Here is a 26,448-nt window from a genome sequence, read left to right as displayed (position 1 = left end):
CCCATATTGCCGTGTGACGGAATAAATTCCTTGTAAACGGTACCACTCTCTCTGCCTTTTGTCATCCTTACTCGCACCTACAGACCACACCTCTTTCACTTCACGGAGAGTTGAGTTGTGGCAGGGTGTTGCGTACCCTCTTCATAGAGTCGTGCGTAACAGTGTTATTGACTATGTTTGTTTATTCCATGTGTAACTCTGTTGTTTGTGTCGCACTGCTTTGCTTTATATTGGCCAGGTCGCAGAATTAAATTGGAACTTGTTCTCAACTAGCCTAAAAACTATACAATGCCTTCATCAAACAACACTGTTTCACGATGCATCAGTGACATGGCAGGAGATTTTTTTTAAACAATTACTGCTTCATATACAAGCCAGCGAATTCTATGCGTTACAGCTGGATGAGTTAACAGACGTGGCGGGCCTGGCACAGCTCCTTGTAACGGCAGATTTCCTCCTCTTCGTCTGAAGAGGAGTAAGGATCGGACCAAGATGCGGCGTGGTAAGTGTTCATGATGTTTATTTTAAAGACATAAACTGAACACTAAAATACAAAAACAATAACTGTGATCAAACCGAAACAGTACCGTGTGGCGACAAACACAGACATGGAAACAAACACCCACCAACAAACAGTCAAACCCAGGCTACCTAAGTATGATTCTCAATCAGAGACAACTAATGACACCTGCCTCTGATTGAGAACCATACTAGGCCGAAACATAGAAAAACAAACAGAGACTGCGCACCCCAACTCACACCCTGACCATACTAAATATTGACAAAACAAAGGAAATAAAGGTCAGAACGTGACACTCCTGGTATGTCTGTTACGTTTACGGGGGGTCAATTAAGGAAGACATCCTCTTCTGCAAACCACTGGAAACCAGGACAAGAGGAGAGGATATTTTTAAAGTACTGAACAGCTTTGTGATATCAAATGGACTTTGGTGGTCAAGATGTGTTGGTATCTGTACTGATGGCGCAAAAGCCATGAGAAGGAGACATAGTGGAGTGGTAATGTGCGTACAAGCAGTTACTCCCGACGCCACTTGGGTACACTGCAGCATCCACAGAGAGGCTCTTGCTGCCAAGGGAATGCCTGACAGCTTGAAAGACGTTTTGGACACAACAGTGAAAATGGTTAACTTTGTTAAAGCAAGGCCCCTGTACTCTCGTGTATTTTCTGCACTATGCAATGATATGAGCAGTGACCATTTAACGCTTTTACAACATACAGAAGTGCGCTGGTTATCAAGGGGCAAAGTATTGACGCGTTTTTTTTTTTAAATTGAGAGACGAGCTTAGTTTTCTTTAATGACCATAATTGTCTGACCGCTTGCATGATGACGAGTTTCTCACATGACTGGCCTATCTGGGTGATCGCCTGAATCATCTGAATCTACGATTACAGGCACTCTCTGCAACTATATTCAATGTGCAGTACAAAATTGAGGCTATGATTAAGAAGTTGGAGCTCTTCTCTGTCTGCATTAACAAAACACAGGTCATTCCATCATTGTATGATTTCTTTGTCTGCAAATGAACTCAAGCTTACAGACAATGTCAAATGTGATATAGCGAAGCAGCTGAGTGAGCTGGGTGCGCAATTACGCAGGTACTTTCCCGAAATGGACGACACAAACAACTGGATTCGTTATCCCTTGCTTGCCCTGACTCCAGTCCACTTACCGATATCTGAACAAGAGAGCCTCATCAAAATTGCAACAAGCGGTTCTGTGAAAATTGTACTGTATTTAATCAGAAGCCCTGCCAGATATCTGGATGGGGCTAAGCTCAGAGTTTCTTTCCTTGGCAAATCGCGCTGTTAAGACGCTGATGCCCTTTGCAACCACGTACCTATGTGAGAGTGGATTCTTGGCCCTCACTAGCATGAAAACAAAATACAGGCACAGACCACATGTGGAAAATGATTTAACACAGACTTTCTCCAATACAACCCAACATTGCAGAGTTATGTGCATGCTTTCAAGCACACCCTTCTCATTAACCTGTGGTGAGTTACTCACAATTTTTGACGAACAAATAAGGTTTTATATGTAAGATGGCTGGGCGAGTGTGGTCTGGACGAGTGTCTCGTTGGTCTGGGCGTGGTGTCTGTTGATCTGTTGCTCCTGTTTGAGGTGTTGGGGCTGCGGTTGAGGGCGATGTCCTTTAGGGTCCGGGGCGAAGGTGGGCACTACTGCCTTGTACAGGTGGACGTATACAAGGCAGTGTTCTCTCTCCCTATGCTCAGAAAAGAGGAAGCAGAGGCTTCCAAGTTCCACCATCTAGTAAGCTCTCTCTCTTCATCGCTCTCTTGTAGGGGTTGACCTCCAGGTTGCTCAAGGCAGATGGTGGGAAGGAAGGGAAGTTGCAACCGGTTGCACAGGAATCTCCGACTACCTTTTTAAGCTTGAATACATCATCCCTCTCAATATACTCTCACTATCATGCTGTTATGACTTCTGCTGTAGGCTTCTGGGGAGCGCTGCCCCCAACAGTCCTTTAAAGCTGCAATATGTAACTATTTGGGTACCCGACCAAATTCACATAGAAATGGCTTGTTTTGTCACATAAACTGGAATTAGGCAAACTAATAGAATTTTAGCAAACAGAGAATGCCAGTGCGATTTCTGCATAGTGCACCTTTAACATAAGCACCTATCTGTGTCTTGCACAGCTGCAGAGGCCCGCTTCCCAAAATAAACAAGGTGGAAAAACGGTTAGACAGGGCCACAAACATAAAACCCCAAACAAAAGTTGAGAGAGCTCAGAGGAGAGAAACATGGTGTGATGATCGGCGTGTCCCCTCTGCTTGCATCTGGGGCCTGCTTGGTTTCAGAGCACACTGTGCCCATCTAACTTGATTTCAAGATGTGGAGACAAGAGGTAGAGGGACTGAGACAAGAGGTAGAGGGACCAGGGAAATTATACCAAAGGAGAACAAAGTGCTGCTATCAAATGCACATCCCAGCGATGGTCCCTGGGAAGGCAGGCTGCAGACCCCTGGATCCTCTGAAGACTCATTTACTGCCTCTCTGAGATCTCCTCCGAACAGCGCAACATAAAAGTCTCCAACTGTGATGGATTCATAAATGCATGCTTCGCCTGCGTCTGTCGAGGCTACCCGGGGCTACAGACAAACATAAACAGCATAGTCTCTGTTGGCAGCAGGGCCGCTTATGGAACATTCATGTGGACTCAGCCTCCATGTGGACACAGCTGATTGTGTTTCATCTCTTCACTATCTTTTTACTCTATATTGATACTCACCCAAGACAAGGACTCAACTAAGTGAATCCCTTTTGCAAAATGAAACACCTGCAAAGTTTACTAACAGCTGTCCATGGAAACCCTAAAGTGTTCTCTGCTAACCCTAATGGGATGTAGGGTTGACTATACCCCTCACACATTCTTAAGTGAGGGACTCAAGGCTGTACTTATGTCTGTCCATAAATTAAGTAGTGCTTCAACTGCTGAACATATTAGTATGTGTCAGTGGGTTCGAACGTGTGCATGCAACTGATTGACCTGTGTGTGTGTGTGTGTGTGTGTGTGTGTGTGTTCCTCCATGCATGTCTTCCGTGCTGCTTAATGTGTTATGGTTCTGAGTCTTTATGACTAATTATCATGTCTATAAAAGGATTAGGAGTGGTCTGTCTGACTGTTTGCTAACCGCCCCAGACTATGAGCACCAGACAGACCAACTGGTCAATGGCTCCAGTCTCCTCCAGTTTCTGTGTGACACAAACACCACGATGGTGGGTTGGTTGGTTGTGACGCTCGTTATTCACCGTGACCACAATTTCCTCCATTGCAAAAGGCCTCATGACAAACGGAACAATAACGGAAACAATAATACTAGCATCCACCACTTCCACCCTGGTGAGACCAAAAAATGTGCCGCCCGTCTAATACGAGCCAGCTGTTTTCTGGGTGGGGGGAATTAAAACATGGCCTATACAAGTCCCATTGCCAATGGGAGTAGAGACACTCAGGGAAAGTATGTGGTGCTGGCCGGATGATATTTGTCAAGTCATTCTTGTTTAGGAAAGATGCAAAACTAACAACAATGCCACTGGTTAACAATGTATTTTTTATGGTAACGCAAATTCTGAACTCATGACAGTATGGTCAATTTGGTTAGAACGAGCTGTGAGTCAAACAGAGAACAATGTATAGGTGAGAAGACAACAGTGGGGGTGAGAAGGGTTTTAAACGTGGCGACAACTCAACAGACTCAGTCTCTGAGGTTGATGTAAAGGGCAACAGCAACACTTACCACAGAGAAGTGAACAACAGAACGAAAACATCTGTCTTTTCTCCTATTTTTCTCCTTAATTTCTACCTTGTTGTTTAGCCTACTTTTCATTTCACCCGTGGAATGGTGCAAAGCCATAGTAAATCTGGGCCCGTATTAATAAAGCGTCTCAGCGTATGAGTGCTGATCTAGGCTCAGTTCTGCCTTTTAGATCATAATGAATAAGATTACATGGACAGCGGAGACATGATCCTAGATCAGCACTCCTACTCTGAGAGGCTTTATGAATACGGGCCCAGGTCCAAAGTATTTTAGGTTGAGGGATCTTACTTGTAGAGGCTGTCGGGTTCCAGGCACTTGAAGACCAGCGAGTAGAGCACAGAGTGAGGATGGTCTCCATTCCTCCGACCCGCAACCACACAGGACGAACCCAAACCTGAGAACAGGTCATCCACCAGACTTAACAACTCACCTACCGGAGATGGGAGGTGAAAGAGAGAGAAAGAAGGAAAGAGCGAGACAGAAGATGTAGAATGAGAGAAAGTGAGTGAATAGATGTATGAAGAGTAAAAGACGGATGGAGAGACAATCACAGGGTTAATAGACTTACTGTGCATTGACCATGTTGGAACCCATGTCCTGTTCCTCTTGAATAAAGTGGCACCATCTACCAGAAAGGCCACAAGTCTGCTGTTTTGTCCTAACATGCACTCTCTCCTATTGTTCTTCAGTGATATGTTTTACAAAACAAACACATGCCAAGCTAGCCTTGGTCATATGGCACATGTTTCAACAGAAAACAGACACAAGTGCAATGAAAAGTAATGAATTAAGTTTTAAGAGGGAGATTCTTTCCAGCATTGATCCTTCCACTTGGCGCTTAATTGTGTTCCAAGTCATTCCGAGTTTCACTTCAGCTCAGCCCAGAGGGAAAGATTTCTGAAGCAAATCCTGAGGCAAAATGAAATCAGACTTCCTCTGGCAGCCGGCCCTACACGGTACATTCTAGAACCGTAACAAAACAGGACTTTTCTCCTTTATGGCCACATGGTACTGTTACAATGATATCTCACTGAGAACCCCTGTGTCTCACAAACACCAGTTCACAAGTTGTGAAATATCTTTCATGTCAGCTTAAGGGAAAATAATGACACACTTGTTCATTCAGACATGCACCAAACCGTTTCCAGCGCTCAGAGGGGTGGTGGAAAAGAGAGAGGGAGAGAGCTGTCGAAACAGTTTAAAAGCTCGAAAATGTTGGGGATTTCAAACGATTTCTACAAGATGTAAAGGGAGCTTAGCTTCAGCTTATGACATGCAGGCCAACTTATAAACACAGGGAATATGTCTGTCCGGTGGGGCAGGCGGTGATGGTAAGGAGGGTTGCAAAAGTGAGGAAAGAAGTGAACGAATGAAAGATTTGACATGTTCCCAGAAAGGGGTCTATGTATAGTAGGTTTCCCAAACACATTCCTATACTTCGAGTCTCCCTGTGCCAGGTTTACTATTTCGAAGGTTTTCTCTTTCTAAACATGCAATGCAAATTGGACCTTTTTATTTATTCACAGGAGGAGAGCCAGCAGAACAAGTACACTATAGGTTGTTCTTCCTGCTGGACTGAAATCCTCTTTTGAGAAACATACTGAAATAGGCCTAACTGGAATTGCCTTGGAATTTTCTTGATCCTCCACTGATATAATTGACGATTTACTTGAAAGTTTATGTTATGCTTGTGTACATTTTTCTCTCTGGGATGAATTACTTCACATATATTCAGTCCACATGTTTTGAGTGAAAGCGTACATACTAGTAGTCTTTGTATATTCATAGTACATGAAGTCCGGTGGGGCAGGCGGTGATGGTAAGGAGGGTTGCAAAAAGAGAGGAGGAAAGAAGTGAACGAATGAAAGATTTGACATGTTCCCAGAAACACAATCCACGCAATCTCTGGTGAAGACCACCAGCACACTCAGTAAACAATACATTGCCAGATCCTTCTTCGAAACATCCATGTTAATCCAACCAAAAATGAAATAAGAGCGCACATCGACACCAGTTCAAACACACCATGCTTACACATCACAGGCTTTGTCCGTAAAGGCTGATCCCTTGTTTAAAAAGAGCACTTGGCAAAAAGAACACTTAAAACGACATAGACCTCTGTAAGCGGATGGCGCTCGGCACACGGTGATTTACTGTCCCGAAACCATGTAAAAGTGTTTACATGCTTGACCATGTTTTTATGGAGGATGGGATGGGTAAGTATTTGTAAGCCATATTGTCTTAGCATAGCCGAGCAGTCCCTTTTGATCCTGGGGTCGGAGTCAACATTGTCCTTATGATTCCACCGTATGTGTGGCCTTGGCCCGCATACCACCAAGCTGCTGCTGCTCACGATTTATGGAACAGATCTGGGCCCCGTTTCCCAAAAGTATCTTAAGGCTACGTTCATAGTTAGAACTTTCGTAGGAGCATCGTTAGATCTCCCAGCTGTTTCCCAAAACCATCATTACTAAAGTTACTCTTGAAACCACCCGTTATTAGACCACAGCTAAGTATGTCGTTAGATGCTTTTTTTTTGCCCTTCCGCATCACTTTATACACATAATATATCAGCTAAACACAAAATCAAGCTGATTATCTGTCTTTCTGTGACCACCGATAACTTCAGAATGAATGTGACCGTGAAAGACGCTTCATATGAAAACCGAGATGAATGTATTCAAAGATATATATAAAGTGTAGCAGGGTGATTTTTAATTGTCCCCCCCCCCAAGTTTTCAGATTTTCTATTTACTGTTGAAAATAAAAGATGGCAAAAACACCAGCGAATCAGCTCCAAGTGATTTTAATTTTTGAAATCTGTTCCAAAGTATTCCCGCACATAATAGAGAGAGACTGTATATGTGATCATATACACATTTCAACAAGTTTTGAAATGATTAAGTAAAATTATATACAGTGTCTGTTTAGGCTTCTTGCGGCCCCCTGACCATTCACTCGAGAAGAAAATCTACCCGCGGTTGAATCTAGTTGATGATCCCTGCAGTGTAGGCACATGGATCTACAGTGTATATTTCTATGATATTGAAATCAATTTCATGTTAATTGAATTTGTAGAAAAAAAAGAAAAAAAAGAAAAAGGAAGCTATTTGTACGACACTCTCTGTAATTTTTGGCTCAATATATTTCATGATGTGTACTGATGTGCCAAATCTTGATTTAGTTCATTATTATAGGGTAAGAATTGGAATAAGACACCTCAATATTTGTGGCCACAGGGGATATCGCTCTAGGAGCTGACCTATCGTCAGTATTGTGGAATAATTTGTTAAGGTGAGATTGTAAAGGGAGAACACTGATCCAAAAGTAGTGCTTTCTTCTTTCGATCCTTTCGATGCCTCAATGACGCACTTAGAAAACGTTCTCTCTGTGTGGTGTTTTTGGAAATGGATGTTACATACTCGAGCGTTGTAGGAAAGATATATCATTAAAACACACGGAAGCCTAAGTTCCATTGCTTTCTAGAAACCAGGCCCAGCTCTTCATTCACCGTTTTCCTCTCATTTAATTGCTTATCTCTTTAGTTTTTTTGTTGTTTTGTGCTTTTTCATTAGTTCATCTACACTGTTATGGTAGGCCACCTGTTTCACGTTAACAGTCAATTGCGACGCAAACGAAGCGATGACCAAGTGTCATTAGGGGCTACCATAAACTGGAAGAATGACTTGGTGATGTTCAATGGTGTTTTAGAAAGTCTTAGCCTAGCAAGAATGCTAAAATTTTCAGACAAAAATAAATAGAGTTTTACAAAAGTAATAACAAGGCAGGATTACGGAAGCGTTCAGGTTTACCTTTCCTCGCAGTTAGCATATACCGAAAGCCAAGTATGGTAACAGTCAAATTATTTGTGAAACCGTAAATCGTCCCTATCAGACCACTTGATCTTTAGCGTAAACAAACCATAATGATGTATTTAAGATTGACTCTTGACCCAATACAGCTTGCCTAAGAATGCCTTTCCAGTCTACTCTTCCCTTTCAATGGCACAACTATGAAAGGAATGTCCCGGACAAGCCATAAATCTGCTGCTTCATGCAGGCTCAAGGTAGAAAGAGAGAGCGCAGAAAAGGAAGGTCGAAGGGCAGAGGAGGGAGAGTGCAAGAAGGAGGGAGGGCGGGAGAGAGAAAAGTCAGAAGTTTAATGTTTCTGGATGTGGTCTGTGAAGGAATGATGTCTTTGTATGTTTTGATAATCAGAATAAATCAGGGGCTGATGCGTGACTTGGTGCAGTCTAGATCAAGGATATCCTTTTATAGATGTGTAATTATCACATAATTGTGAGTTTCAAAAAGGCCAAAGACAAACAGCAGGGCTCACGCTCCTGTCTCTCAGCCAGCCTGCCCACCCATGGCTGTCCTGTCCACTCACAAAATACTGAACTCCGCCAGAGAGAGTGAGAGAGCTCACTGCACTGAGGCTAACCGCCACAAACACACGCACGTATGCACAAACACACATGTACAAACACAGGCACGCGCGCACACCCTTACACACAAACACACACACATTCCCCACTGGGCACAGACATTAGTTCAATGTCTAGATTTGATTTAAATTTGGTTGAGTTGTCAACTAACCTGAATTCAAAGTGAAATCAATCAAAAAAGTCACTATGACATTGGATTTAGGTTTAAAGTTAGGTGAGAAAAAGACAAAATTCCCATACGTTGATGACTTATTTCAAATCCAATTTCCACGTTGATTTAACGTCATCACATTGAATTGTTTTGTTGAAATGACCTGTATACAACGTTGGGCCACTCCGTCCTCCACTGTGTTCATCTCATAGGAGCCCTAAGATGCAGACCACACCGGTCTGTGTGCACAGGCGTTGCAAAATAAATGGACACATACAGTGGCAAGAAAAAGTATGTGAACCCTTTGGAAATACCTGGATTTCTGCATAAATTGGTCATAACATTTGATCTGATCTTCATCCAGGTCACAACAATAGACAAACACAGTCTGCTTAAACAAATAACACACAAACAAATATACGTTTTCATGTCTTTATTGAACACACCGTGTAAAAATTCACAATGCAGGGTGGGAAAGGTATGTGAACCCTTGGATTTAATAACTGGTTGACCCTCCCTTGGCAGCAATAACCTCAACCAAACGTTTTCTGTAGTTGCGGATCAGACCTGCACAACGGTCAGAGGGAATTTTGGACCATTCCACTTTACAAAACTGTTTCTGTTCAGCAATATGCTTGGGATGTCTCGTGTGAACTGCTCTCTTGAGGTCATGCCACTTCATCTCAATTGGGTCGAGGTCAGGACCCTGACTGGGCCACTCCAGAAGGCGTATTTTCTGTTGAGCTTCAACTGGCGGACAGATAGCCTAACGTTCTGCTGCAAAATGTCTTGATAAATTTGGATGATAACAAGCTTGTCCAGGCCCTGAGGCAGCAAAACAGACCATCAAACCATGATGTTCCCTCCACCATACCTTACAGTTGGGATGATGTTTTGTTGTTGGTGTGCTGTGCCTTTTTCTTCTCCACACATAGTATTGTGTGTTCCTTCCAAAAAACTCAACTGTAGCTTAATCTGCCCACAGAATATTTTGCCAGTAACTCTGTGGAACATCATTGCACTTTTTGCTAACTTCAGATGAGCAGATTTTTTGTTGTTGTGGACAGCAGTGGCTTCTTCCGTGTTGTCCTCCCATGAACACCATTATAGTTTAGTGTGTTACGTATCGCAGACTCTTCAACAGATACGCTAGCATGTTCCAGAGATTTCTGTAAGTCTTTAGCTGGCACTCTAGGATTCTTCTTAACCTCATTGAGCATTCTGCACTGTGTTCTTGCAGTCATCTTTGCAGGATGGACACTCCCAGGGAGAGTAGCAACAGTGCTGAACTGTTTCCATTTAAATAGAATTTGTCTTACCGTGGACTGATGAACATCAAGGCTTTTAGAGATACTTTTGCAACACTTTCCAGCTTTATGCAAGTCAACAGTTCTTAATCTTAGGTCTTCTGAGATCTCTTTTGTTTGAGGCATGGTTCACATCAGGCAATGCTTCTTGTGAATTGTAAACTCAAATTTGCGTGTTTTTTTTATAAGGCAAGGCAGCTCTAACCATCATCTCCAATCTCGTCTCATTAATTGGACTCCACGTTACTGTAGCTGACTCCTGAATCAATTAGCTTTTGGAGAAGTCATCAGCCAAGAAGTTGGCATACTTTTTCCAACCTACACTGAATGTTTAAATTATGTATTCTATATAGACAAGAAAAATAGACTAATTTGTGTTATTAATTTAAGAACACTATGTTTGTCTATTGTTGTAACTTAGATGAAGATCTGATCAAATGTATGCAGAAATCCAGGTAATTCCAAAGGGTTATATACACTTTCTTGCCACTGTACATGTTATTCAATAATTTCATACAAACTGCTCGCGCACGTCAATGAGTGCCTGCGTAGCCAGGAGCTGAAATAGAACTTGGCTCTATTTTAGAAGCTTGACACACTGCAATTCCTGCCTCTCCCATCTCCTCATTGGTTTTTAGGAGCATACAGTATATCCACATGGGTGATTGAAAGATGAGGTCCATACTCCAATCCCAGGACAAATTAGATAGCAACAGCAAGCTAGCTAGCGCAGTATTCAATACATACCAGATGGTAAAATTGTCATCTCTCTCTGACATTGCTCTCTAATGACTGGTCAAGACCAGCGGTTTTATCTTTAGACTCTTCAGCAGATAAACAGGAGAACAAGAGAAAAAAATGAGAGACCAGATGTGTTTGTGTGGACCCATTCAAAGTACCTTAACACCATTTCTCCCTGCTACTGGTAGTGAAACATCTTAACAGCTGCAGCACCTTACCCAGCCCCAATGTAAATCGTCCTGTTCAAAAAAGGCGGCTACACTGTCCCCCCGCCTTATGCACAGTCTCAGGCCCCTCCCTCTATGCAGCGTAACAATGAACAACCGAATAGCACCAGCCCCAGACCTGGCCTCTAATCCTGCCTAAGACCCAGCCTATAACCCCTTCCCCAGCCCTAGATTCATCCTCTTTCTCCATCCCTAGCTGCCTTTCCTTTACCTCCTTTACCCTCTTGGTTTCTCTCCTGCCTCTGTGAGTAGCTGGCCTGGTGCTGGCAGGGGCCTCGTTTACCTTAGCTCACCCCTTTTAGGTAACACCTCAGCCCTGCCAAAAACTTTGCTGTCAGCCCGCTGTACGAGAAAGTACAGAGCGCAGCACGAGCGCTCCTGCCTGCCTTCATTCATTCAGCGCTATGCAGAGAGAGAAGGGGCAGAGGGAGACGGAGGGGTGGAGAAGGGAGGGAAAGAGGGATGGAGGAGGAGTGTAGGGGAGGGGTAGGTTGGCGGTGGGCTTGCCAGCACAGTTACGCACCGCTGCTGCTTTTTATTCCAGTCCTGTGGGGTTCCGCGACGGGGGCGCGAAAAGCAGGCAGCACCACACCACACCACAAGGGAGGGGGAACCTTGCTTTCCTGTTGAGCCTACAATCGCACATACCGCACGCACACACACATAGAGGGATACACACTCAAGCGTAGCTGGATACATACAAGCACACACTCCGGATGGATACACCACTCGAAAGTCACACTTGCACTTTCTCCTTCTCACACTCACAGACGGTAACACTAAAACACAGAGATACTCACTTCCACTCTCTCATAGACACACACAGCCAGGGATGGTTCTAAAGTGCCTGTATAGAAGGGATACTGCACAGTGAGAGAGGACACAGCAGCTTAGAGGGAGAGTATGTAACCTATACAAGGAGGGGAGGGACTTAGGGAGGGCTCCCCCCTCTCTGAGTAAGGTGGGTTTGGAAGCAGTGGGTCTTTAAGGGTGTGTGGGTGTTACATATTCTGGTCAGGCATTACAGTATGTCTGGGTCACAGACATGGGAATTATGTGGCCTGCCCTCCAAGACACGCTAAATTCACCCCTGACAATACACACAAATGTGACTGCAAATAGTGCAAACAACCGCAGCGACTTGTGGAGATTGTTATTCATCATTTCCAACTAACCTTCGTCTATGGAGGAGCAGATGACATCAACTCGGTATGGCCTATACCAACTGTCATCCAGTCCAAAACCGATCAGGACAGGAATAACAAGGCACTGATGATTATGGAGCCTGTTAACAAGGAAACTTCATTCATTTGGCCCCCATTGCCAAACCACTCCTTCCACACTCCTGTCACGTGACAGTGGAGCTGCCTTTGGTTGGCAACTAAACAATATGAGGCCTTTCCTTCAGTCACAGGTGGCTGGATGTGCAAAGAGTGTGCAAAGCTGTCATTTGGGGCGGCAGGTAGCCTAGTGGTTAGAGCGTTAGGCCAGTAACCAAAAGGTTGCTGGATCGAATCCCTGAGCTGACAAGGTAAAAAATCTGTCGTTCTGCCCCTGAACATGGCAGTTAACACACTGTTCTCCGGTAGGATGTCATTGTAAATAAGAATTTGTTCTTGCCTAGTTAAATAAAGGTTTAAAAAAGATCAAGCCAAAGGGTGGCAACTTTGGAGAATATAAAATATATTTGCGTTTGCTTAACACTTTTTTGGTTACTACACAATTCCATATGTGTTATTTCTTAATTTTTACGTCTTCTACAATGTAGAAAATAGTTAAATAAAGAAAAAATCTTGAATGAGTAGGTGTCCACACTTTTTACTGGTACTGTATTTTTGTGAAGTTTTCTAATACATTAGAAGGTAATTTTTTTATGTATTTTTATTTTATTTTACCCCCCCCCCCCCCTTTTCTCCCCAATTTCGATCTTGTCTCATTGCTGCAACTCCCCAACTGGCTCGGGAGAGGCGAAGGTGTGTCCTCCGGAACATGACCCGCTTAACTGCACTCCTTTTTAAGGAAATACCTGCAGTCAACTTGTACAACACAGTAGGAAATAAAGCATATTGCATTCTCCGTTTCACCTGTCATATTAGCTTTCATTATGAAGCTTACCGGTAGCCTCTAGTCACATGGTGTTTGTTTACAAAAACATAACAATGAGAGACCAGAGCCTTGTAATTCCCTCACTATTGTGCAGCACGTGCCAGGCGATCTCGTTACAGTATGGAATTCACAACTAATGTTTGCCTGCAAAATATCTTATGACTATTTAATGAACTGTCTAAAATGTGCTAAATGCTCTGCAGTTGTGCATTTGGTTTGCTAATTTAGTAGATAGTTATCTAGCTAAGTGGTTAGCTTTTTGCTAAATCAAACTTCTTGTTAACAGCAGAGAACCCCTTCTGGATCAACAGCCTTGCTGTCTGATATGTATTTTGTGCATAGCATTTCTGAGTTACTTGTATAACTTTATGAGCTGAGATGTCTGTCCTGCAAATAGTTTGACAGAGACTGTATAAAATGTGTTCATGTGTTCACTAGCAGTTAGCTAGCATTTACTATGGGATTGTGCATGTACTTGTTAGCATTGGTAACCATCAGATTGGAGAGGTTCAGTGGGGTTTGAAAATAAGTGACCCTTGTGTTCAGTGCCAGTAATACCGAGATGGCACAAGGTCGGTATGAAGGTGTGACAATCTGGATACCGCCCAAACATAGCTCTGGGAATGTGTAGCCTCCAGAGGGGCTCTGGTCTGCTCCCTGTCAACCTGGCTGTCAATACCAAGGTGAAACCAGGCACAGCAAGGAAAGTTTAGGCCCCCCAAAACTCTATTACGGGAGAAACTATATTGCGTGATCTCCAGTTTACATGATGATTAAAACCTTGTGACAAATAACATGTGACTTCTCCTTAAAGTAAGCAGAGAGAGGAACAAGTCATCGCTGGGGAACGTGAGGGAGAACGGAGGAGTACGGACCGGGAGACTGGAAACATTTCAGTTCCCCGCACTTCCTGACTCCCCCACCTACCCCACCAATTTGATCTTATTTGTCCCTACTGTATGTGGGTGAGGGTGTGGTGCATTGTAGCCTGCTGCTTTGTGTTGGAAGGTCAGACCTCCTCTTCAGAGAGCGGAGTCTGCCTGACATATAATTTCAATTACACTGTTTAATGCAGGCAGAATATAATTGCTCTAGCCATTAGCTCGCTGTGTGTGCACCTCCTCGGTTGGTGTGGTGTGTGTGCCCTGGGGTCGTTGGGTTCACTCATGAACTTTTCTTCCCAAAGCGGAGGACAGGGGAGTCCAAACTAAAGAAGTACTGTGACTATAAAGACAAATAGGGAGTCAACGCTTGTTCAGTCATGTGTGGTTTAAACAGCTCTGGAAATTCTATTGAACTTCACATTTTTGGTAACTTTCTAGAATTTGGAAAATTTCTGGAATTCTCTTAAATTGTGTTTATCATTTTAGGTGAGCGCATGTTGGAGTTAACACACATTTCCTATTGGTGTCACATTGCAAAACGCCTTTATTGTGCGCTAAAACATGTTCTTGCAGTATAAGATAAATGTTGCACCCTAACCGGAGAAACCGGGATGGAGGATTTGTTTGAGTAGCTTCCTCCTAAGTGTGTAAAGGTTTTGTAATGTGTCTGTCTGATTAAACAGACTGACAGCATTCCTGCGGCTTGGCCCAGACGTCTCTCCCTCATGTCTGTCCCTCTCTCTAAGACACCCTAAGACAGTACGGCTGGCCCTTAAAAGTACAAGGGGAGCTAACATTAATGATGTTCATGTCAATCTTTCATGGTTCAAGGTAGAAGAGAAACTGACTTCATCACTACTTGTTTTTGTAAGAAGTGTTGATGAGCTGAATGTACCGAGCTGTCTGTTTAAACTACAAGCACACAGCTCGGACACCCATGCATACCCCACAAGACATGCCACCAGAGGTCTCTTCACAATCTTCAAGTCCAGAACAGACTATGTGAAGCGCATAGTACTACATAGAGCCATGACTACATGGCAGAGAGAACAGTATATGGCTTAGGTGGTTGGAGTCTAACGATTTTCGGGTGGCATTCTTTCATGCCACCTGATATAGAGGTCCTGGATGGCAGGGAGCTCGGCCCCAGTGATGTACTGGGCTGTCCGCACCACCCTCTCCATACTAAGCAGTGATGCAGCCAGTCAATATGCTCTCAATGGTGCAGCTGTAGAATGTTTTGAGGATTTCAGGGCACATGCCAAATCTTTTCAACTTCCTGAGGGGGAAGAGGCACTGTCACGCCTTCACAATTGTGCATGTGTTAGTGGACCACTTTGAAGCTCTAGACCAGCTCCACTGCAGGCCAATGTGGATGGATGGGGACATGCTCGCCTCTCCCCCCTGTTTCCTGTAGTCCATGATCAGCTCCTTGGTTTTACTGACATTGGGGGAGAGGTTGTTATCCCTGCCAGGTCACTGACCTCCTCCCTGTAGGCTGTCTCATCGTCGCTGGTGACCACACCCAGCAACATCAGGGACTACAGGAGGGGACTAAGCACACACCCTTGTGGGGCTCCCGTGTTGAGGGTCAGCGTGTCAGAGGTGATGTTGCCTACCCTCACCACTTCGGGTCGGCCCGTCAAAAAGTCCGGTATCCAGTTGTAGAAGGAGGTGTATCGTCCCAGGGTCCTAAGCTTGGTGACGAACTTGCTGGGACAAATGGTGTTGAACACTGAGCTGTAATCAATGAACAGCATTCTCACATAGGTAATCTTCTCTACAGTGGCAAGAAAAAGTATGTGAACCCTTTGGAATTACCTGGATTTCTGCTTAAATTGGTGATCAAATTTGATCTGATCTTCATCTAAGTCACAACAATAGACAAATATAGTGTGCTTAATAACACACAAATTATTGTATTTTTCTTGTCTATATTGAATACATTATTTGAACATTCACCGTACAGGTTGGAAAAAGTATGTGAACCCCTAGGCTAATGACTCCAAGTCAGCTTATCTGGAGTCCAATCAAAGAGACAAGATTGGAGATGTTGGTTAGAGCTGCCTTGCCCTATTAAAGACACTCACAAAACTTGAATTTGCTATTCACAAGAAGCATTTCCTAATGTGAACCATGCCTTGAACAAAATAGATCTCAGAAGACCTAAGATTAAGAACTGTTGACTTGCATAAAGCTGGAAAGGGTTACAAAAGTATCTCTAAAAGCCTTGATGTTCATCTGTCCACGGTAAAACAAATTGTATTTAAATGGAAAAGGTTCAGCACTGTTGCTACTCTCCCTAGGAGTTGCCGTCCTTTAAAGATGACTGCAAGAGATAAGCGCAGAATGTGCAATTAGGTAATTAAGAAGAATCCTAGTGTCAGTTAAAGACTTACAGAAATCTCTGGAACATGCTAGCATCTCTGTTGAAGAGTCTACGATACGTCGAACACTAAACAAGAATGGTGTTCAAGACATTTTGCAGGAGAATGTTAGGGTTTCTGTCTGCCAATTGAAGCTCAACAGAAGTTGGGTGATGCAACAGGACAACAATCTAAAACACAGAAGTAAATCAACAACAGAATAGCTTCAACAGAAGAAAATACACCTTCTGGAGAGGCTCAGTCAGAGTCCTGACCTCAACCTGATTGAGATGCTGTGGCATGACCGAGAGAGGTTCACACCAGATAACCCAATAATATTGCTGAACTGAAACAGTTTTGTATAGAGGAATGGTCCAAAATTACTCCTGAGTACAGAAAACATTTGGTTGAGGTTATTGCTGCCAACCAGTGTCAACCAGTTTTTAAATCCAAGGGTTCACATACTTTTCCCACCCTGCACTGTGAATGTTTACACAGTGTGTTCAATAAAGACATGAAAACGTATAATTATTTGTGTGTTATTAGTTTAAGCAGACTGTGTTTGTCTATTGTTGTGACCTTGATGAAGATCATAATAAAATGTTGTGACCAATTTATGCAGAAATCCAGGTATTTCCAAAGGGTTCACATTCTTTTTCGTGCCACTGTAGGTGGGTGAGGGCAGTGTGGAGTGCAATTAAGATTGCGTTGTCTATGGGTCTGTTGAGTCGGTGGGGGTCCTCACACACGTTACAGGGGTGTTATTATCAATGCGTGCATAAAATGCATTGAGTTCAACTGGAAGAGAAGCATCATTGGGCGGCACACGGCTGGGTCTTCCTTTGTAATCCGTAATGGACTACAGCCCCATCCACATGCTGCAGGCGTCGGAGCCTATGCAGTATGATTCCACCATATTTGTCACGTTCTGACCATAGTTCTTGTGTGTTTTCCTTGTTTTAGTGTTGGTCAGGACGTGAGCTGGGTGGGCATTCTATGTTGTGTGTCTGGTTTGTCTATTTCTATGTTTGGCCTGATATGGTTCTCAATCAGAGGCAGGTGTTAGGCATTGTCTCTGATTGGGAACCATATTTAGGTAGCCTGTTTTGTGTTGGGATTTGTGGGTGGTTGTTTCCTGTCTTTGTGTTTTATGCACCAGTTAGGACTGTTTTCGGTTTTCACGTTTATTGTTTTGTATCCTGTTCATGTTTGAGTTACCTTATTAAATTAACATGAACTCTAACCACGCTGCGTTTTGGTCCGCCTCTCCTTCCCAGGAAGAAAGCCGTTACAATATTCCTATTTTGTCCCTTTGCTCGTTTAATGTCTCTACATAGGTCGTAGCGGGACTTCTGGTGCCTGTCCTCAACCGTAGTCTCTGGGTTGTCTGCAATAGTTATTTCCTTTAGCCTTAGCGCCAATCCAGGGATTTTGATTGGGGAAGCGGCAAACCTTAACTGTGGGTACAACATCGCCAATGCATTTCCTTATGAAGCTGGTGACAGAGGTTTCTAGCTCATCAATGTTATCGGCGGAGTCTTGGAAACATACACCAATCAGCCCTAGCAAAGCAGTTCTGCTTGTTTCTAGCCTCGTACAGTTGGTTAAGTGCCAGCCTGTTATATTTCTTGTCCTGAGGTAGAACGTATACAACAGTCAGGATAACAGCTGAAAACTCCCTGGTGAGGTAAAAGGTTGGCATTTGACCATCAGGTATTCCAAAACGGGTGAACAATGGGTCGAGACTACCACTGCGCTTGAGTCAGTACACCATTTGTTGTTGATGAAGAGGCAAACCCCTCACCCTCTCGATTTCCCTGACTTTACTATTTAGTATACTAATCAGTCAGTTTCCATTCACTTATGCTGATGCAGCCACAGACAATTTTCCCCAGTGTCCAAAGGGGTTCCCTCTTTCATCTGTACTGGCAAGTTAACCCTACATTGGTTCTCTGCCGGTTTAAATGCTTTCAGACTGGCAGAGAACCAATGTTGGTTTTCATTTCACTTGAGATCAATGCAGGGGCTCAGGGACACCCAACGATTTCACATTCGTTAGAGACCACAAGACGAAATACATCCCCGTCATCACATGGTGGCCTGGAAATATGCCCTGTGTACCAAAGGATTTAGCACATCCCTTCAGAACGTTGTGGCCTTTCACAGCAGACTGTCAGCAAAGACCAGCATAGTGCAAGAGATCCTTTGAAGATCTACATGGATTGCAATGACGTTATTTCGAGTAGCTAGTACACTGCAGTTAACCCGAGAGTGAACGAATACCCTGCAATGATATTAAACCAACTAAGCTATATGGACTGGCATCTACAAAACTCTGGTTAATTGACTTTCTTTGCCAACACTTTGCATTGCATCACACAACACACCTCCTCTCTCCTGCCGCCCTGTCTGTCCCATGGTGGTGGTTGGACAGATACAAGACAGCAGGTAAAGAGGGAGGTTTGGGTCTGTACAGTACACAGTACTGGCCTTCTGGGCCCATTACAAAAGAAAGAGAGGGATAAAAGAGAGACATGATAAAGGTTAGAAACTGGAGTGAGAGAGAGTAGATGGAGAGAGGGATTGAAGACAGCGAGAAACAGAGATAAAGAAATTGAAACAGTTTACAGTGAAAGCATCTGCGGTAAGCATTATCACAACCTTCCTTCCTCTCCTCTCCTGAGTAAGCCCCAGGTAATAAAGACTAGAGCAGCCTGTTTAGCAGAGAGAGTTTAGCCGAGAGAGCCTAGCATGGCCTGTTTTATGATTTATGTGCAGTGAGGTTTGGTCAGCCATCGCACTGCCCCTCCAGGGTTCTCAGCCTGGGGCAGAGAGCCAAGGACTCCTAACCTCTCCCACTGACTGGAGGCCACCAGGGACCCCCACAGTCCATGCAGGGGCCACAGTGACTGACCACAGAACTAGGACCTGGACTGCCCTCCTCCCACTCAAAAACCTTGGCACAGACTGTCTTGAGTAATCCAGCGATAAGGTCCAGAGAGAGTGAGGGCTGAGGAGAGAAGAAGGGAGAGCGAGGGAGGGAGAAAGAGAAATGGAGAGAGAGAAACATGCGATAGTGTTCTGACATGTCAGGGTGCCCTCACCTGCATCTCTCCTCCAGTTCACCCTGATCAATGAGCTTCTGGGGTGACTCAGCACTTTTTGTTATAATGGTTTCCATATACTATGTACCATGTTACATAAAGTACACATTTCAATGCAAGACTGATTTTGATACCATTTTATTAGCTTAACATTCATATTACAACGTTATACTCCCCTTTCTGTGAGTCTTGTTTTATAAAATTGATTGTAAATGCTTTAATCTGGCATACTGAAAAACTGTACAAGCAAAAAATGGTTGCCTATGATACATTTACCCCAATGGCATGTGTCTTTGTCAAACTAGTTGAGCAGAGCTAGACTGTAGCAGACCCTGCAAGAGATACTGTCCTTGCTTTGTTCCCTCACCTAACCTGCCTTGCAGAAGAATTGGCTCTTTGCATGGACCTCCAATGTGGGACCACTAAATAACCAGCTACCTCTGGAGCAGTCAAACTTTCACCACAGTCTGTGAGGACACCCATCTGGTCAGCATGGAGCGCCTTCATATATTTGGGCTTGCTAGCCTCTTCGTTAAAACAAGAGGGCAAACATAATTGGGTTCATACCCAAAGGTGTTCTTAGACAGGCTAAGAGTCAAGTCCATATCACAGCCTGTAATTTAATTCTCTCTTTCTCTCGCTCTCTCTCTCTCTCTCTCGCTCTTTCTCTCCCCTCTCTCTGTCTCTCTCCTTCTGTCAGTTCCACGTCTGGGCAACTTCTTCTCTCTGTCTTCCCCAACTCACACCCCTGAAAGGCACGCACGCACACACAGACACACACCACTCCCCCGTTGCTTTGCCCACGCTCACTGTCCCACACATTCACTTTCAAGACATAAAAAAAGGAGAGCCAGACCTGACCGCAGGAGAAAAGATGAGGAGGAGAAGGTGGTTAAAGACAACAAAATGATGCCTTCTGCCCAGTCCTGAAGAAAGAGTACATTGAAATGCCACAACACAGTCAACTGTTTGGCCAAAGTGATACTAAAATGAGGGAAAAAAAAACAGAATGGATAAAACACTTGGTATTGGGGGAGATCAACTTGGGATCAACTTATGATATTTAAGGAGGGAGGTGAGAGGAGGGGCAGGAACACTGGGAAATGGGAACGGGTCTCAGTAGGATGAATGGCGCTCCAAAAAAGGTCAAGTTTCACATAATTCTCCATATTTTTCTAATCACGCTGAGGAGATGTCTGATAGAGATAGAGTGCAGCCCTCTTTGGAGGTGAATACGAATCTTTGGAGTGTCTTGCTGAGAGAGAGAAACACATTGGCAGGAGGATGCAGTATTTATTGTTGAAACAGTGTGTAATGGGAACCGCTCAAAACACCAAGGAGAGATAGAGGGCTAAAAGGAAAACAAAGGAGACATTTTTGTGTTTCTTAATCTAGTTAGAAACACAAAGGAAATCTCTGCTAAATTAGTCTGCTTACAAAATGCATACCCCCTAAAACAGGCAAGCAACATGCATACCCCCTAAAACAGGCAAGCAACATGCATACCCCCTAAAACAGGCAAGCAACATGCATACCCCCTAAAACAGGCAAGCAACATGCATACCCCCTAAAACAGGCATGCAACATGCATACCCCCTAAAACAGGCATGCAACATGCATACCCCCTAAAACAGGCAAGCAACATGCATGCAAATACACTGCACATACGCACACAGATTCCCACACACACACACACACACACACACACACACACACACACACACACACACACACTGCAGAAGCACTGCAATTGCCTAGCATGAGTGTTGTTTTAACAATTAGACCGTGTCAAGTCGGAGACAAACGAGACCTCACAGATATGGGGTTGAAAAAAGGAACACTTGGTGTGGGGCCTTAAAGAATGTTCTCTAAGGCGTAAGCTTCAACCCACCTAATACTTCCCATGTACAGGGCCAAGCCACAACCACCAGAAGCCCTAAAAACAACCTGAAGTGGGCCCCAAAAACCACTGCAAAGAAAGTACAAACAAGGAGCTTAAAAGTGAAAGGAAGAAAAAACACTTGAAAATAAGAAAAGATTAGGAGACAGCCCCTTTTCCTCTCTCATCCAACCATGAGTAACGCAGACATGGCAAAGGTAGCAACAATACTTGTGTTTTTGACAAAAATAAGATGCTGTCGGCCAGATTCTAAGCTAAACTAAACAGCATACATTCATCTGTTACTCTTTACGATTCTGGAAAAGACAGGAATTGGTACATGTTGCCTTAACAACAAATATAATCAAATACTTTTTTATACAGTTCATGGTGTATTTTTAAAGGGTATTTATGGTTGTTAATATAACAGCAAAAAGGTCATTAGAAAAATCATAGTGACTGGAATATCATTCCTAAACCTTGAGCTGCATAGATGTAATTTATTTCAGAGTTCTCTCTCCCTCGTCTCTCTCTCTCTCTCTCTCTCTCTCTCCCTCATCTCTCTCTCTCTCCCTTGTCTCTCTCTCTCTCTCTCGTCTCTCTCTCCCTCGTCTCTCTCTCTCTCTCTCTCTCTCGTCTCTGTCTCTCTCATTGCTAAATATGTCCATTGACAAAGTAAAAATTACAGGTTGACCTTTCGAATAAGAGCTGAAGAAGAGTGGGCTAATCGGGGGAGAGGAACAGGGAGGGATGGAGAGAGAGAAAGATGGAGAAAAGGAGGGAGAGAGCTCCAACATAGGCTGAACCCATAGGTCTGAATTTCAAAAGGCCATTTGCTAATCTGACATCACTGGGTCTATTCAATTCATTACCCAGGACACAATCACCATTATGGCTGCAACCCAGAGATTTGAGCCGCTGCTGCCTTCCTTCGACACTAACTCATTGATTAAAAGCTCTCTGGAGAGGCTAAAAGGAAAAGCAAGAGAAAGCCAGCTCTGTCATGGTCGCTGTAGACTAGCTCCCTACATTCCAGCAGAAAGAGCCCAGCGAACCATCATTGTAAATGGCAAAACGATGGATCCCGATGTTATAATTTATAATTATTGGTACAATGCAACCGTTTTTATTTCCATATCAAAATATTTATGGGTAACAATTAAGTACCTTACTGTAATTGTTTTCAATTAAAATGGTCAAACAGAACCAAAATAATAGATTCTTGTAAAAGATTCTCAAGCAAGTATTTTGCGAGGACTGTCTGGGAGTGGTCTGAGTGGAGAAGGGGAAACTGAAAACGAGCTGTTTTTGGCAGAAAGGTCTTGTAACTAATTGACAAGCCTGTGAAGTCTCCAGGCATGCCAAATCTCCATCGCACCAAAACAGGCTGACATTTCAGGCAGGTCTATTCAAACAGCTCTTTCACTAAAAGGGCATAGCCATAATTTTTTAAAATTTCACAGTATTATTCAAATCAAATGTTATTAGTCACATGCGCTGAATACAACAGGTGTAGACCTTACAGTGAAATGCTTACTTACGAGCCCCTAACCAACAGTGCAGTTTCAAAAAAATAAGGACAAGAATAAGAGAAAAGTAATTTAAAGAGCAGCAGTAAAAACAACAACAATATATACAAGGGGATACCGGTACAGAGTCAATATGCAGGGCAGAGAGTGGCAATGGGGGAGGGGGCAGCAATGCAAATAGCCTTGGGAGCCATTTGACTAGATGTTCAGGAGTCTTATGGCTTGGGGGTAGAAGCTGTTTAGAAGCCTCTTGGACCTAGACTTGGCGCTCCGGTACCGCTTGCCATGCGGTAGCAGAGTGAACAGTCTATGACTAGGCTGGCTGGAGACTTTGACAATTGTTCGGGCCTTCCTCTGACACCGCCTGGTACTGAGGTCCTGGATGGCAGGAAGCTTGGCCCAGTGATGTACTGGGCCGTTCGAACTACCCTCTGTAGTGCCTTGCGGTCGGAGGCCGAGCAGCTGCCATACCAGGCAGTGATGCAACCCATCAGGATGCTCTCGATAGTGCAGCTGTAGAACCTTTTGAGGATCTGAGGACCCATGCCAAATCTTTTTAGTCTAATGAAGGGGAATAGGTTTCGTTGTGCCCTCTTCACGACTGCTTGGACCATGTCAGTTTGTTGGTGATGTGGACACCAAGGAACTTGAAGCTCTCAAACCTGCTCCACTGCAGCCACGTCAATGAGACTGGGGGTGTGCTCGGTCCTCTTTTTCCTGTAGTCCACAATCATCTCCTTTGTCTTGATCATGTTGAGGGAGAGGTTGTTGTCCTGGCACCACATGGTTGTTGTTTGTGATCAGGCCTACCACGTTGTGTCATCGGCAAATGTAATGATGGTGTTGGAGTCGTGCCTGGCCGTGTAGTCATGAGTGAACAGGGAGAACAGGAGGGAGCTGAGCACGCACCCCTGAGGGGCCCCTGTGTTGAGGATCAGCATGGCGGATGTGTTGTTACCTACCCTTACCACCTGGGGATGGCCCGTCAGGAAGTCCAGGATACAATTGTAAGGAGGTGTTTAGTCCCAGGGTCCTTAGCTTATTGATCTAGCTTGAGGGCACTATGGTGTTGAACGCTGAGCTGTAGTCAATGAATAGCATTCTCACACAGGTTTTCCTTTTGTCCAGGTGGGAAAGGGTAGTGTGGAGTGCAATAGAGATTGCATCATCTGTGGATCTGTTGGGGCGGTATGCAAATTGGAGTGGGTCTAGGGTTTCTGGGATGATGATGTTGATGTGAGCCATGACCAGCCTTTCAAAGCACTTCATGGCTACAGACATGAGTGCTATGGGTCGGTAGTCATTTAGGCAGGTTACATTAGTGTTCTTGGGCACAGGGACTATGGTGGTCTGCTTAAAACATATTGCCATTACAGACATTGACAGGGAGAGGTTGAAAATGTCAGTGAAAACACTTGCTAGTTGGTCAGCGCATGCACGCAGTACACGTCCTGGTAATCCGTCTGGCCTTGCGGCCTTGTGAATGTTGACCTGTCCAAAGGTCTTACTCACATCGACTGCAGAGAGCGTGATCACATAGTCTTCCGGTACAGCAATGGCTCTCATGCATGTTTCAGTGTTATTTGCCTCAAAGCGAGCGCAGAAGTAGTTTCGCTCGTCTGGTAGGCTCGTGTCACTGGGCAGTTCTCGGCTGTGCTTCCCTTTGTAGTGTGTAATGGTTTGCAAGCCCTGCAAACATCCGATGAGTGTCAGAGCCGGGGTGTAGTACGACTTGATCTTAGTCCTGTATTGACGCTTTGCCTGTTCGATGGTTCATCGGAGGGCACAGCGGGATTTCTTATAAGCTTCCAGGTTAGAGTCCATCGTATAACCAGCAAGCTGTTTGTTGATATTGTCGTCGTTCAGCCACGACTCCGTGAAGCGTAAGAAGTTAGTTTTTAATGTCCTGTTGGTAGTTTAATCTTCCCTGTAACTTGTTGATTTTATTGTCCAAAGAGGGCATGTTTGCTAGTAGAATTAAGGGAAGTGGGGGTTTATTCGATCTCCTTCGAATTCTCAGAAGGCAGCGTGCACTCTGGCCTCTCTTTCTCCACCTCCTCTTCATGCAGATCACAGGGGTCGGGGCCTGTTCCCAAAGGAGCCGTATCTCCTCCGCCTCGGGCTCGTCAGTCGTGAAAGAAGAAAAAGGATTCTGATAGTCCTTGGTGAGTAATCGCAGTACTGATGTCTAGAAGTTATTTTCGGTCATAAGAGATGGTAGCGGCAACATTATGTACAACATGAGTTCCAAAAAAAGTTACAAACAACGCAAACAAACGAACAAAAACACACAATTGTTTGGGGGCACGTAAAACGTCTGCTTTCTGCTCCATCTTAGTCGGAGCACAACCTTAGTGTGGGTATGTATATAAAACACATGGAAAACACACTTTTGACTGCACTGAACCTTTAAAATAATTAATTACTTATGTAAGCCCTTGCTACAGTAGTGCAGTTTAGCGCTATCACCGTTTGCACATAATATATACACTACATGGCCAGAAGTATGTGGACACCTGCTCGTCGAACATCTCATTCCAAAATTATGGGCAATAATATGGAGTTGGTCCCCCCTTTGCTGGGAAGGCTTTCCACTAGATGTTGGAACATTGCTGTGGGGACTTGCTTCCATTCAGACACAAGAGAATTACTGAGGGTGGCAACTGATGTCGGGTGATTAAGCTTGGCTCGCAGTCAGTAGACCATTCCATCCCAAAGGTGTTCAATGGGGTTGAGGTCAGGGCTCTGTGCAGGCCAGTCAAGTTCTTCCACACCAATCTCAACAAACCATTTCTGTATGGATTTCGCTTTGTGTACAGGGCCACTGTCATGCTGAAACAGGAAAGGGCCTTCCCCAAACTGTTGCCGCAAAGTTGGAAGCACAGCATTGTCTAGAATGTCATTGTATACTGTAGCTTTAAGATTAGTGAGTGTTGCAACCAAGGTTACTCGGCAGTCCCGTTTTGTGAGGTCTGGCACGTCAGAAATTTTACAAACTGACTTGTTGGAAAGGTTGCATCCTATGACGGTGCCACGTTGAAAGTCACTGAGCTCCTCAATACGGGCCATTCTACTGCCAATGTTTGTTTATGGTGATTACATGGCTGTGTGCTCGATTTTGTACACTTGTCAGCAATGGCTGTGGCTGTGGCTGAAATAGCCAAATGCACTAATTTGAAGTGGTGTCCACATACTTTTGTCCATGTAGTGTATATAAAACATTTCATTTGCAAGAAAAAATAGCGGGGGCCAAATAAAATCCCACGAGGGCCAAATTTGGCCAGCAGGCCACCTATTGGGGAACCCTGCCCTAAGTCTTCATTGTTCCACTTCCAGACTCAGCATGGCTCTCTCTCTCCTCACTGGCTGACTGTCCTGAAATCACACCCAGGTTAAGGTGA

At 44.2% G+C, this 26,448-nt stretch overlaps 1 protein-coding gene across 2 annotated transcripts in view; it reads right to left on the bottom strand.

Moving 5' to 3' along the window:
* Positions 1 to 26,448, bottom strand: part of LOC135544450 (astrotactin-2-like) — a 501,862-nt gene that overhangs the window by 34,108 nt on the left and 441,306 nt on the right. For both annotated transcript variants that reach the window (XM_064972062.1, XM_064972063.1), the window contains one exon: positions 4,595 to 4,736. In XM_064972062.1, the coding sequence (XP_064828134.1) occupies positions 4,595 to 4,736 (142 nt within the window). The remainder of the gene's footprint in view (positions 1 to 4,594; positions 4,737 to 26,448) is intronic.

This window comes from Oncorhynchus masou, chromosome 8 (assembly GCF_036934945.1).
Source record: "Oncorhynchus masou masou isolate Uvic2021 chromosome 8, UVic_Omas_1.1, whole genome shotgun sequence".
NCBI lineage: Eukaryota > Metazoa > Chordata > Actinopteri > Salmoniformes > Salmonidae > Oncorhynchus > Oncorhynchus masou.
The sequence above is the reverse complement of the archived record's forward strand: the minus strand, read 5'-3'. Positions and strand labels throughout refer to the sequence as shown.